At 41.7% G+C, this 14,831-nt stretch overlaps 1 protein-coding gene across 3 annotated transcripts in view; it reads right to left on the bottom strand.

The window, feature by feature from the left end:
- COL6A6 (collagen type VI alpha 6 chain) overlaps positions 1-14,831 on the bottom strand; it is a 143,194-nt gene that overhangs the window by 97,982 nt on the left and 30,381 nt on the right. For all 3 annotated transcript variants that reach the window (XM_055320983.1, XM_055320984.1, XM_055320986.1), the window contains exons 2-7: positions 12,877-12,974; positions 9,439-10,035; positions 7,339-7,959; positions 5,663-6,223; positions 4,300-4,857; positions 1,499-2,074 (exon numbers count right to left, since the gene is read on the bottom strand). In XM_055320983.1, the coding sequence (XP_055176958.1) occupies positions 1,499-2,074; positions 4,300-4,857; positions 5,663-6,223; positions 7,339-7,959; positions 9,439-10,035; positions 12,877-12,943 (2,980 nt within the window). In that variant the 5' untranslated portion in view covers positions 12,944-12,974. The remainder of the gene's footprint in view (positions 1-1,498; positions 2,075-4,299; positions 4,858-5,662; positions 6,224-7,338; positions 7,960-9,438; positions 10,036-12,876; positions 12,975-14,831) is intronic.

The raw sequence follows: 14,831 nt of genomic DNA, 5'->3' as shown, positions 1-14,831 counted from the left end.
ACATCCATTTAGGGACTCAAACAAAAAAGACATGATCTGTATTATTCACTTGGCCTCCCTGGCTAGTTAAGCCAATCAATGATTTTCTGGTTATTATTAGGGTGAACTAAGGTTTTAAAATCATGCTTTCCAGCCTATATCTTGGCTGTTTCCCTCTTTTTCAGCCTCCTTTCTGGCACATATAGGCAAAAATCTCTACTTGAGAAAAATATTTTTGAGCAATGCAATATAGTTTAGAGATGCTTCCTTTTTATTAATAAAACAAATACAAAACAAAAAGAATATGAAAGACCACTGCCAATGAATGAGTTATACTTGGCACATACTCTTATGTGTTCTTTAGCCTTCTGGTAAACATTATCATTTCCTTGAATTCCCCCAGAGATCTCACCACTGACTTGACTTAATTAATTCTCGTTAGCCTAAGATTAAAGGTATCTGGGATTCCTGCAGTCGAGATAAGCAAGGAAGAGATAAAGAGAAATATGGTAAATAGATCCTTCAGGAACTGGTTAACTCATTAAATTCCTGTTTCAAATAAAGGAAATAAATTCCTCAGTTTCAAATAATGGAAATAAAGTCCTTTAAAACACACACACACACACACACACACACACACCCCACACCCAAGGGAGAGCTTTCAATACAAAAATTCAAGTCTACTGCAGAAGCTGACCTTGAAAGGATAGATCAAATTTTAGGCACTGTCAAACTGAGCTAAGAGCTGTCCCAGTTTTCAGTAAAACCCAGACAAATTTCACTGAAAAAGAAAAAGGGTAGTAGCTGTCTTTAAGGGTGCAAGGCACAGGAAAGCCAGAAAAGTTAAAAATTTTTTAAAAGGAACTATACCCAAGAGGTTAGATTAATAGCAATTCACTTAATACTTAGCATTTTTAGTAAAACACACTAAAACACACAGGACAGAAGACTTTAGGTGATGACTGCTGGATCTTATGAAGAGGCGGAATTTGATTTATGTGAAAAGCAGAAGGAAGAAGTAGTGAGTGAAAAGGATATGTAAACTTTGTATGCAGAGAAACAAAACCTGTTCAAAAATGATGAATTCCCCATGATTACAAGAGTTTAAGCAACAAGCAGGAAAATTGTAGGAGGTATTCCTCTTTGGGGAGGAGGTCACATGAAACGTCCTTGAGATCCTTCCAACCCTGAGATTCTATAACAGTGGGAAAGTTCTAGGACAATTAGCACTCCTTTTCTCCTCTCTAGAGAACTTGCTCTGAAGGGCTATTGCTTTGGTTTCTCCCTCCCTTGGGCCTCTGCTGATAATTAAGAAAAACTTAAATGACAAACCAGGACACCTAGGTGGCTCAGTGGTTGAGCATCTGCCTCCTGCTCAGGGCGTGATCTCGGGTCCAGAGATGAGATCAAGTCCTGCATCAGGCTCCACATAGGGAGCCTGCTTCTCACTCTGCCTACCTCTGCCTCTCTGTTTCTCATGAATAAATAAAATCTTAAAAAAAAAAAAGACAAATCTTACCTACTTTTGAAGAATTACATACACTGGCTGACACATCTGAAAATATTCCCTTCAGGCCTCCAAACGTCTCCACGAAGAAGTACTTATCACTCGATCCTGCCATAGCTAGCAGCTCCACAGGATTTGCACCGGCAATCCCCACAGCCAGGACAAGGATGCCTTTGTCCCTCAAGGCCTTGGCTGTGTCATTGAGCTTATCTGCATCATGGGATTCCCCATCAGTGATCACAATGAGGACTTGGGGGACCCCTTTGTGCAGACGGCTGCCACGGGCTTCGGTGAACATGTGGTCTGAGAAGCCTAATGCCTCAGCAGTGTAAGTATTGCCCCCCATGGGCTGGTCCTTCTGGAGCACCGAAATCACCTCCCATTTTGTGCTAAGGTCATCCAGATAAAACAGCACCTCCGGGTCATCTGCATACTTCAGAGCCCCAAATCGGACTTGATTCTTGCCAACATCAGCTTTTTTCACCAAGTCAACCATAAAGTCTTTCATGATATTATATTCATCATGGTCAATGCTTCCAGAACTGTCAATTACAAACACAACATCCAAAACCTCAATCCGCTTGCATTCTAAAAGAGGAGGGAAAAAGGAAAACCACATGAGCTTAGCTTTGGACATCATGGAAGACTCTTCTCCACACACCTGTGTTTTTAATTGCCAGGGTCTCCTCTCCACAGGATCAAGCTGCACATCAGAATGTCTACTCCCTGGGTAACAGGCACAATACACATATGTTTGTGCTGCCAGTGTGTAGAAATACTCAGTAAGGTAAGCTTTTAGGACAAAGCAGTTATGAAGCCAATTATAGGGGGTGGAGGAAGGGGGCAATAGTCCCAGGATCATAGGAATAAACACTTCAAATACTTTGGACTAAAAAGGAAAAATAAAATTCTGTAGAAATTCTCCTGTATAAATAGTTTCTTCAACATGTGCTTTCATTTACACAAATTCATCTTTTTTTTTTCTTTTTTAAGCCCAGAGATGAGATTTTATTCTTAAGATAAACCTTGGAGAAAGGACCACATGAAAATGAATTTGGCAACACTGTATATTTTTTCAGTTTTATGATAGCTGATTCTTCAAGGTTACGTTTTTTCCCTTTTTAACTTTCCTGAACATTATCTGTTTTCATTATTGGGCTTCATCACAGAAATCAGCCCATTTCACACTTGGCCTAACTAAGTGGCTCTAGCATGACGCTCCTGTTAACATTTCAAACTTCAGGTCAATGGCATGGAAAAGTAAAGTGGGAAAGACCCAGTTAATACTTAATCCATTTGTGTGCAACATATTCTATCTAAAGGTGCAAAATTCCAAACTCTAACTCATTCATTCTAGAGAAGTGGGATTGTCAGATGGTTAATGATTTAATCCTTATGTAGCACAATCTCTTGACAGACTTTGGGAAGATAGGTTCCAAATGTTAACTCACCAATTCTGGAGAAATGGAATGGCGACAGAGTAGCCCACCTCCCTAGAGGCTCACCATATTTCCTTCCACTGTCAGCCACCTGCTTGCTATGTGGCAGGGCTGTTGAAAACCTTGAGCCAATGTACTTATCCCACTGACTAGAGACCACGTTTACATAGCCATAAACCAAATTCTCAAGAAAGGCTGGCTCTACAAAAGAAGACGCTATGCCTCTCTGGCTATATGGACTGCCCTGGGGAGCCTGCCTGTATTACCCAAGGGGCTTGGGGGTGGGTAGATTTCTCAGTGTTGGCATGCTTTGAAGAGTTCAAATTTGCTCTGGATAGAATTATCAGGAAATGCAATCCACGGATATTTTCTACAGAGCTTGGACCACAATCACCAAACCTTCCAGTGGAAATAGAACAGAACCATTATTTGAAAAACACTGTTCCTCTCTTTCCTCAAAACTCCATTTAGATCCATCTCCTTTAGAGAGACTTTTCAAATGCCTCTACCATCAAGCCCATGGATCACAGTGTAAATCAGTCCCTTCCATTTGTTGGATTTGTTTTTTTAATCACTCGCTTGACTCTAGTTTCATGGAAGGAGGACAGGGACTCAACTATTTACTTCCTTTGAGGCATCCATTGTTCAAGTTCCCATATTATATCCCTCTTTTATAGGATATAGCAACAGTGTTTTTACAAACGTTATCTCAGTTTATATAAGTACTGGTTTTCAGATATTGTAAAACAAAACAAAACAAAACAAAAATTTACTTTAGATGTTAGGTCAAAGGGGAGCCATCTGGCCTAGGAGGTTATGCTCCAGCATTGCATGGTTATGTCCTTTGACTACAGTACAGGAGGTTATGTCCTGTTCTGTAGCCAAAGGACACAGGTTATAGGAGGTTGACCCCTGGCCTCCAGGTGGACAGACTTCAAGGTAGTATCCATGCTCTAGAGACCCCATGGGATCAGGCTGGAGCTGTGCCGGAGACCACCTCCTTGCTTAGCTCTTACACATGCCCTCTGGCCTGCTTTCCTTACTCCTCTTCTGAAACACCTCTTCAGTAAATCACTTCCACAAGGATCCCTGACTCAGCTTCTGCTTCCAGGGAACCAGACTTAAGATATTACCCTAATGCTCTCGCTCTACAAATGGGAAACAATCTAGGCAGACCAAAACTGTTCTGTATTAATTCGATAACTCTGCTGAGGAAAGGTGCATTTCATAGGTAGGTCAAAACCCACTGGGATGAACATTTTAATTAAACAAAAAGTTTATAATGTTCAAACAGTAGTTTACTTAATTCCAGGCATAATGGCTAACATGGACATGTGTTTGGATAATCCCACTAGTGTATATACCCACACCTACCTTCACGGGGGCTGCATATTCCAAAAACAAGATCATCTTCAATGTGTTGCAGAATATCAAAATTCTCAACATAAAAAACCATCTCTGGCCTCCCGCTGATTTCCTCGAGCTGAGTGACATTGGAACCAAACACCCCCACAGAGTAGATAATTATGCCTTCTTGTCGAAGTGCTACTGCTGGGTCCTTGACTATGTCCTGAGCTTCACCGTCAGTGATGAGGATGAGAAACCTCCTGACATTGGGCCGGGCCCCTTTGGCAGGGCTGAAGTACTGAGAAACGAAGGTCAGGGCACTACCAGTCAAGGTGGTTTCCCCAATGTGAGCCATCCGGTCTATTGCATTTGAAATTTCGTTTTGGGACATATATCTGTTGAGCTGGAATTCCTCCTTATTGATGTCACTGAACTGGACTACGCCAATCTGCACTCGATCTGCCCCAATCTGAGATTTGCTCACCAGGTTTTTCATAAATGTTTTCATTTTGATGAAGTTTTCAAGTCCTATACTGCCAGAACTGTCCACCAGAAACATGATGTCTGCTTTCATCTCTTTGCATGCTGTATGGGAGAAGGCAAGATGTTTATTCAAGTTGACTTCAGGTCAAAAAGAAAGATTAAGGGTACACAAGAAAATCCAAAACACAAATAATTCTACATTGAAGGTAAGTGTGAGCTTGGTAAGGATTGCTAGCAGGTAAATAAAGACTGCAAGCAATAAAGGTGAGACTATTCTATTTGTTATTTAGAGCTTTAATATATAGTTCAGGATATCTCAACCCAGCACTACTGACAATTTGGCTGGATAATTTTTATCTGGAGGGCAGTCCATGCATTGTAGTATACTGTAGGACATTTGGCAGTGTTCCGACCTCTACCCATTAGATGCCAGGGGCCCTCACCCAGTAATGACAACCAAAAATTTTCTAGACATTGCAGGTATCCCCCAAGTGGGTGAAAATCACCCCTGGTTGAAGACGACTAATATAGTTCTAAAAGGTTTCATATAAGTTTTATTAAAAAGCAATTTAAATAAAGAGATACTCTTTCAAAACCAGAAATCATTTGCAGTGTCTAATTATAGGTCTATCCTAGCAGGGATTTGTGGGAAGAGGCTAATCAATATTTATTAGGGAGAACTCCAAACATCTTTCTTAGTCTTTTTTTTTTTCCATCTTTCTTAGTCTTAAGATATTAATTAGAACACTATAGTGGGCTCTTAATTTTGTTCTGGAGAACACAGCTACTCAAGTCAACAAACCTTGACTTTGAAATTTATATTGTTTCTCTAAATCTGGGATGTCAAGTACTACAAGAAGGTAATTGATGAGCTAAAGTCAAAAGGTAAAGCCACCATGTCCCCTACCTTCTTCAGCACAGATTTCTTGAACAACTTGGTTTCTTATGTCTTTCAAAGCATCAAAGTCATGCACATAGTACACCCTCTTGTCCTCGCCTGCAATTTCTCGCAGCTGTGTTTGGTTGGCCTCCTTGACCCCGATGGCATAAACGCGAATGAGTTCTTCTCTCAGTCTGTTTGCAGGCTCTAAGATGCTATCCTTGGACATGCCATTCGTCAGGACAACAAGATGACAGGGCACTCTGTTTCCTCGTTGCTTCTTTGCTTTTTGCAACAGCCCTAGTGTGAAATTTAGGGCTGCACCCGTGTTTGTGTTCCCACCCATCTGCCGAATGTTCTCAATGGCCTTTCCCAAGTCATGCTTATTAGTGTATTTATTGATCTCAAATTCCAGGTCCCAGCTGTCCGCATACTGAACAGCCCCAACCCGCACCTTTTGGGGTGCAATGTTGAACATCCCTACAACCTCGGATAGGAAGGTCTTCATTTCGTGGAAGTCTGTGGCCTGGGTGCTTCCAGAGCCATCAATGAGCAGATAGATGTCTGCTTCTTCAGTATCCACACAACCTAAAATGGAACCAGAAAATTGGCTGTGGCCCTTCTTCTGTGAAGAAGGAATGGGAATAGATGGGAAGTAAAATAATACAAGAGTCTTCAGATGAAAAAAATGGAAAACAGCTTCTAGGCACAAAAAGACACTCTGCTAGCTTAATGTAGGGAAATCTTAGCAACACTGGGGCCAAATGAATTGCTTCTGACAGTTTAAAACTATTTGGATAGTTCTCTCCCATGAATCAGAGCAAATCTGGATACAATAAAAGATTAGAAAGAAAACTGGAAGGTGATTTTTACAAGTCACTTCCCTCATTAGTGAATAACAGCTCAGCAAACAGGCAAGCAGTTTGCTGGGAAACAGAAGTCATTTAACTGGATATTGTGGGCCGAGGAGCTCTTTTTTAAAAACTTCAACTATTTACTCCTCCATCTACTCCTAGGCAGTTAACAAAACTACGATTATGGCCAGTGTCCTTATTTGCATAGAACAATGACACTTTTATAGTAAACATGCTAGAAATCTCTGTTGGAGAATGTATACATATACATGTACACACAAGTCTCCAAATTACATAGTAGGCATGTGTATATACGAAATATTGAAAATACATCACTCTCCGTCTCTCCAAACTCACAGATAGCTGAATAGTGCTTCACAACAAATCACTCGGCCCTCAAACCAAATCGCACTTCTGTTTCTTCTCCAAGTTGGAATTCGAGGGTGATGGAAGAAGGAAAGGAGAGACATTTCCAAAAAAAAAAAAAAAAGAAAGAAGTAAAGGCAAGAGCAGGGGAACACAAGAGGCAAAGGAGAAAAAGGAAAAGGCAGAAAAAGGACAACGGCTGGCGTTCTGGGGTGTTTAGGAGTCATGGAGAACCCTGGTAACACCGCACAGAGGAGCAAGTAAAGGGGCAACCCCTGCTCCCCATTTCAGCCCCTCAGTGGCTTGCCCATTTTTCCCCCCAGTTTTTCCTTTGTGTGACCAAGTGAAAGTCAGAAGTGGGGAGCTAACTTATCCTCCCTCCCCACAGCATCCTGCCCGCCCATTCTCTACACAGCATACGTGAGAGACAGGAGGCAAGAAGCAGAGGCTCTGACTCCGCCATCTCCCAGCTGAGGCCTTTACCGGATTTGAGCGTTTCAGTGCGTTCCGAGAAGACAGAGACAGTGTGCGTGATCTGGTTCCGCAGCTTCTTCAGGAACGTCTGGTTGTGCGCGGCCAGGTCGGAGAAGGTTTTCAGTTTGGACACGTGCTGCTCGGCAGGGTGAGAGGCGATCTTTTCCAGCTGGCTGTCGCTGGCCCCCTCTATGCCCATGGTGAAGATGGTCACCCCCTCGCGCCGGAGGTTAACAGCTGCCTTGGTCACGTTATCCTCTGAGGGCCTGTGGGTCACCAGCACCGCAATCTGGGGCACCCCCTGATTCTTCCGACTGCCGTTGCGTGCACTGAACACTTCCTTCCTGATTTTTCTGATGGCAGCCCCTGTGTAGGCCTTCCCAGCCCGGGGAGAGAGGTTCTGTATATTCTGGAGAACCTCCGACTTATTTACGCCCCTGCTGAGTGAGTTTATCACCTTCGTCTCATTGCTGTAGGTCACCAGGCCAACCCTCATGCAGTTTTCCTTTATGTCAAGGGCAGATACACTCTCTTCCAGGAATTCCTTAAGATAGTCAAAGTTCTCCTGGCTGCCGTTGACGGACACATCCAACAGGAACACCAAGTCAGCCACAGACGGGCCTTGGCAAACTGTGTGGACAAGGAAGGAACAAGTACAACTTTAGCTGGAGGTTTGGCATCTTTGCTCAGCATTACGAGGCATGGAGAATATTTACCAGAACCCGGTTCCACATTTAAAGAAGGCCGCATGCAAAATGATCATGAAGCTGAGATCACAAGGTCCTACATTCAAGTACTGGATCTTAGCTCAACTCCCAGCTTTAATTTCCCTATCTGTAAAAACAGTATTTAGCTCATGAAATTGTTATGGGGGATTAAATGTCATAATGTGCTTAGCATGGAGCCTAGTACATAAAAGTCACTCAGTGAATAGCTGCCACTGGGATCATATTAAAACATCATTAAAAATCAATAGGTAGAGTCCAGACATTCCTAAGGTATGGTAATGGACTAGCAATTGCACTTCACGTTATTTTATTTGGGAAAGATGCTAGTAATAGGATTCATATTTTCATAGATTGCCACAAGAAAAGCATTCTCCATTATCAATAGACACTTATGCTGCCTCGTTGAAGCGGATTAACTGGCAATCGTGTGAGTTTCCTGTGTTACTTATTTACACTTGTACAGTTTGAGCAAATTATTTTTTACTGGCTCTCTCCTGCTCCTCACTTGAATGATGTTCATCAACATCTGGCCATTCTGTTAATACAAGAGGACAGACTAGGACCGCAGGTTGGAGGTAGATCAGAACACAGGGAAGCTCATCTAGAGCAGAGCAACAGAAGGGAGGCAGTGTGGAGATGTAGCTGTGGGGGCCTGGGGAATCCAAGCACCCGATCTACCAGATTTCAAACTACAGCCTGGCCTGGAGCTAGGCCATGTCACCTCAAAGGACTCCTGCCAAAAGTTTCTTTCTGTAGAAGCAGGGGTTTGGCCTACCTGAAGTTGTTTCTAGGCCTAACATTCTTGATTACATTATGTCGTTTCAGCAGGCAAGGATTTCGTTAGGAACAAATTTACCTTTTTTTTTTTTTTTTTTACATTTATTTATGATAGTCACACACAGAGAGAGGGAGAGGCAGAGACACAGGCAGAGGGAGAAGCAGGCTCCATGCACCGGGAGCCCGACGTGGGATTCGATCCAGGTCTCCCGGATCGCGCCCTGGGCCAAAGGCAGGCGCCAAACCGCTGCGCCACCCAGGGATCCCCAAATTTACCTTTTAAATGAACCAGCAATAAAACTACATAGCAACTGAAGCCCAAGGAGACCAAAAGCTCAGAGGTAAGCTAGGTGGGAGGGAGCTGTTCCTGAATTGTAAGATGTGTCAATGACATGCAACCTGAGAAGTGAAACATAGAAAGCCATGGGGTTCACTGGATTTACAATGGCCACCATCATTGGGTCCCCTTGAACACATGAATACTTAACATTTGAAAATGCAGCCCCGCTTTTGGTGAAAAGGGTCTTCATAGCTCAATCCTCTCCCCCTACTGATTTTTCAAAAGCATTTAATCATCATTCCTATCCACATGCCCTAAACCTACCTTCCACAAGAATGTCATCGGTGGCTACCTCCCTGTACTGGGTGGCTTCCTTGATGATCTGGGTCATGTTTGGGGCAAACGCCGCAAGGTCCCTGACCGACCGCAGGTTGAAATGAAACTGCCCCGTGGCCATGGCCTTCAGCTCCTGCTCAGACGCGCTCTGCAGCCCCACGGAGATGATTCTCACCCCGTCTTCCCGCAGGGCCTTCGAGGCCTCCTCCACGTCATCCTCGGACTCGGCCGAAGCCAGGACCACCAGAATCGGGGGAAACTGCTTCTTGTCCCTCCCGCTGTCGGGCCTGGAGAAGTAGGTCCTGTGGGCCTCCCGGAGGGCTTGGCCTATGCGCAGGGAGCCACCAACGAAGCCGAAGTTCTTCTTGAGGTGGTTCAGCATGGGGTTCCTGCTCTTGAACGTGCCCAGCTGGAACTCACTGTGGAGCTGGTCGCTGTACTGGGCCAGGGCCACGCGGTACTTGTGGGCCTCGATGGGGAGGCTGCTGATCATTCTGTTGATGAATGTTTTCACAAGAGGGAAGGACTTAGTTCCCAGGTGATCGGAGCTGTCCACCAGAAACACGACATCTGCATATTCAGGACCTACAAACCCAGAAACATATAAACAAAGCAAGAACTTTAGAAATGTACTACCCTGTCTAATGCCATCTATGTATAGAAAAACTAATTTTCCATTATTTGTATCTTTAATACCTTCCCAATGAACTGAAAATAATAGCCTGAAATTACACATTCTCTCAAGAAATCTGTTTCTTGGGCTGATTCCTCACCCTCTCATTTGAACTCATCACAAATTAGGCATCACTTTTGCATGGGATTAATTAAAAATAGGTAAATTTAGAGAACTAAAAACCTTGGGTTTTTATAGCTTTAGTACAAAGCTAAACTTTTATAGTATGTGTGTATATATATATATATATATACACACATATATACGTATATATGTAAAAAATATGTATATATACGTATTTATATATACACAGTATATAGAACTTAACTTTAGTGGCTGATTCACCCTCCCTCCCCCCCTTTTTTTGCTTTCAGAATTTCACCTCCGTTTATATCAGGAGAATAAAAATTTTAATTGAGAATCACATTGCCTCGAATTTGTTAGAATGGAGAAATCTGAATGACACTCTTTCATTGTGATTCCTCTTTAAGCAATGCAACGGTGATCTAATTTATATACATATTGGTTTTGTATTCCCAAGAGTTAGACTGAAAGTTTAAAAGTACCTAAAAATCATAAAAATGTGACATATTTAAAGTTGTTTACAATATTTTTTGATGAACCAGATAAGTAAGCATTATAATTGGTCAATTTATTCTTACAAAGTAAAACTTGATAGAAACCAGTATGCTAAACCTAGGAAAGGGATTTATAGCTTTAGTTTATATTACAAACAGTTTATATTACAAACAAATAGGAATACAATACTTTGTTGAGCTTTTTAGGCTTCATTCAATGCCAGGTTAGATGCTAGGTATATAGAATTAGACTTTTATGTTGATAGGAAATCACTGGGTTTAAGCACAAAATGTCATTCATTGGTAATCTGCTGGTTTGAATTCAGAGTTCTCACCACTTTAGTAGAAGATCTATTTTCTGTCTGGGGAAGGGAGGGAAAGGTCTGTCTGACGGGATGGTGTAGATTTAAGAAAATATGGGGTAATGGAACAAAGAACAGAAGTTCTGGCTTTGTTATCAGCTAACTCCACCTGCTCTGTCAAACCATTCAATATACTCGGGCGTCCCGTTCCTCACCTTTAAAATGAGTGGATTCAATTAGAAAATATGTACAGTCCTTCCTCACTCTGAGATTCTGATGAGCTGAAGTGGTTATAAGATAAATTTCAGTTTAACTCGGGTGGCTCAGCGGTTTAGCGCTGCCTTCAGCCCAGGGCCTGATGAACCTGGAGACCTGGGATCGAGTCCCATGTCAGGCTCCCTGCACGAAGCCTGCTTCTCCCTCTGCCTGTGTCTCTGCCTCTCTATCTCTCTCATAAATAAATAAATAAATAAACAAACAAATAAATAATCTATAAGATAAATTTCAATCAAATTAAAATAACTTCAACCTCTTCCTGTCTACAACCGCTAGGAAACCAGCGTTGGCACCCCACTTGTGGTTTCATTCTCTTGATAGCACTATGATTGAGGCATAGAGGGTAATATTCTTTCCTGTCTTCTAAAGAACCTAATTTCAACCAGTTTGAGACTCCTTTGATGACCATATAGCCAGCATTGACTTCAGAGGAAGAAATACATGAGGGTCAATCAACATTGTCTTCCAAGAGAAGTCTGGAAATCCTACGAAGACTGTCAAGGAAGCCCTGCCCAAGGTGGCTGGACTTGGGATCAAAAGTGACCTTTCTGTTCATGAATGAACCCCCATATCTTGTATGAAGAAAGGAAATGTAGACAATTGGCACATGAGATAGATTTGGGTTCTGATATGGCCTGACATTATGGAACAGCAGGGAAAAACCACTGCCTCTCTTTAAAAAGCTTAATATCAAGCCCAGTGAACACATCAAAAGAAGATATTTATAGAATAAAGTCTAGTTTCTCTCTTCAGAAGGTCTTGACTTGGGGATCCCTGAGTGGCGCAGCGGTTTGGCGCCTGCCTTTGGCCCAGGGCACGATCCTGGAGACCCGGGATCGAATCCCACGTCGGGCTCCCGGCATGGAGCCTGCTTCTCCCTCTGCCTGTGTCTCTGCCTCTCTCTCTCTCTGTGTGTGACTATCATAAATAAATAAAAATTAAAAAAAAAAAAAAAAGAAGGTCTTGACTTACTTCCAAGGTCAGAGTCCTTGAGAAAACTGTGAAAGCCAACATAGGTGGCCTTGGACATGGAGTGGCCAGTATAAGAACTCCCTATTTAGAGATGGTAGCGGCAGTGATGGGTACACCAGTATTTTGACTTCATGTCCACTGGATAAAGATTACTGACAATAGACAGCTATGGAGCTTTCTCTTCAGGGCAAAAGCACTTTCTTTACAATAAGCAGACAGTTGAAATTGGAGCAAAATCTAGATACTTAACTAAGACAGTATTTTGGCACAAATGAACTAGGAAGAGACAGGCCAAGTTTTCCAGGCCTGAATCTAATATTAAGAGACAGAATTTTCATGCAAACTCCCAAAAGACCTAAAAGGGGTTGAAATTGAGGACAAAATAACAGTTCTCATATCTTTGTATCATAACTAAGGAATAACATCCAGAAACAAATGATCTTTAAAGGAACACAGGTTGACATCAAAAAGAAATTGAGCTACCATCCATACCATTAAAACAAAGCAAAGCAAAATTCTTGATTTTTAAGTATGTCAAACTCATGTTATCTATTTTCCCTAGTGAAGATTAAGGAAAAGACCTTTTTTTTTTTTTTTTTTTTTTTTTTTTTTTTTTTTAACTTACCAGAATCTTTGTTCATAGAGACAGGAGAACAAATTATTATGAGGAATAAAATCAGCAGCATTTTCATACTATGACCTAAAAAATCTCCAACTTGAAATCTGAAAAGGCAAAAAATATAAACACCTAAAATTGTTGTGAATATTATTTTGGAGTCAAGACATGCACATAAAAGCACACAAAATTTTACAGCAAACTGGGTGCCACAGAAGGCAGAATTTCTGAGTTTCTGAGCGGTATGAAGTGCCCTAGGGAAAAAGATCCACAAACTGGACACAGCCATAGAAGATTTTCCTGGTTCAAGACCCTGTAGAAATATGAAATTTTGAATTGTCAAAGGAGGCAGCCAGCATTCTAGTTCCAACAATATTTTGTGTCTTTATTAGTCATTTTTCCTGTACCCTGTGTTACCCTTGGTCCCCTCACCGCCAAAATAACTTAGAGTTCACAGCTGGGACACAGCCTAAGACTTGATTTGTAATTTCTCCATCATGAACATGTAGGTGCGTATCCTATTTGAGAAGTATTTTTAGATCTGGTCAAAATTCCATTTTTCTCTTCCTACACAATTAGAAAGCTAACCATTTTCTTTTATCCTTAAATTTGAGAGAAAACATAAAAAGTAGTGAATCTCCATTTTCCATATAGCTATCTTGCTCCTTGAAATGACTCCATTTGCACCATTTTGCTTCCAACTACCTAGAACTGTGTGAGGCAAGGGTTTTCCAATTCTACTTTGTCCTAAAGCATTTTCATCTACCTACTAGAAGTATTCACTTCATAGAATGAAATAAAATATTAAATATACTAAAAATAAATATTTTCATGAGGCAGGTTGGGCTTCATTCATTCATTCATTCATCCACTCAATGAAAAAAAAATCAATGAATCCATATTAATAAACTATATCTCTCTTTCTTGCTTAATTCTTACCCAAACATGAATTTGCAATATTATATATGGCTGTCTCACTGCTTGTCAGGCAAGCTTCTAGTACTTAGTACTTTATCCCTTCAGAAAAGGGACCTGTGCCATGCAAAATTCCATCCCCATTTCCTCACCTACTCTATCATCCCTCTGACATTTTGGAATTTGGGACTCTGCTCTGTTCCTTCATAAGAAGCCTAGATGATATAAACTTTTCAGGCTGTAGGTCAATTTATCAATCCTATTCCGAGGTAATTTAGTGAACTGGAAGGGGTTCACAAGAGATTGTTTTTAGTTCAACCCTTTCATTTTTTTTAAAGATAGATTTATTTATTTATTGATTGATTATAGACACACACAGAGAGAGAGAGAGACAGAGAGAGGTGGGGGCAGAGACACCGGCAGAGGGAGAAGCAGGCTCCATGCAGGGAGCCCAATGTGGGACTCGATCCCGGGACTCCAGGATTGCACCCTGGGCCAAAGGCAGGCGCCAAACCGCTGAGCCACCCAGGGATCCCCCAACCCTTTCATTTTTAGAGGAATGTTAGTCCTAAGTAGATTGCCAAAAATGAAAACCAAGCTGTGATATCTACAAACTTTCTATTACTATACATGACAAGGAGTTCTAACATTTACTGGGCCTTTACTATGTGTCATGCCCTGTCTAACTGCTTTACGTTTGTTCTCCTGTTTGGTATTGATAACAAACCTGGGAGCAGGTGATATTATCCTTATTTTGCAGATAAGAAAACCAATTCATAAAAGGAAAGTAGGTAACAGACACAAAGTCACATTGATAAAATGGGCCACAGTTGGGCATAGAGACCACATAAGATCTGTTCTTGCAAACAAACCCTGCATCCCAAACTCAACATTGTGGAGACTACAAGTGTCTCCGAGTTTCTCTCTGAAAGTTAAAACCTGGATAGAAAAGTGAGGATTAGGAAAGGACACAATAATCCCAAAGCAGCATGAAGCATCTGGAAATTTCCTCATGCAGATGATCAATACCAGTGATACAACAAAGGCTG

Source organism: Nyctereutes procyonoides, unplaced genomic scaffold (assembly GCF_905146905.1).
Source record: "Nyctereutes procyonoides isolate TBG_1078 unplaced genomic scaffold, NYPRO_anot_genome, whole genome shotgun sequence".
Lineage (NCBI taxonomy): Eukaryota > Metazoa > Chordata > Mammalia > Carnivora > Canidae > Nyctereutes > Nyctereutes procyonoides.
Note: the sequence above shows the minus strand (reverse complement) of the source record. Positions and strands in the feature narration are given on the sequence as shown.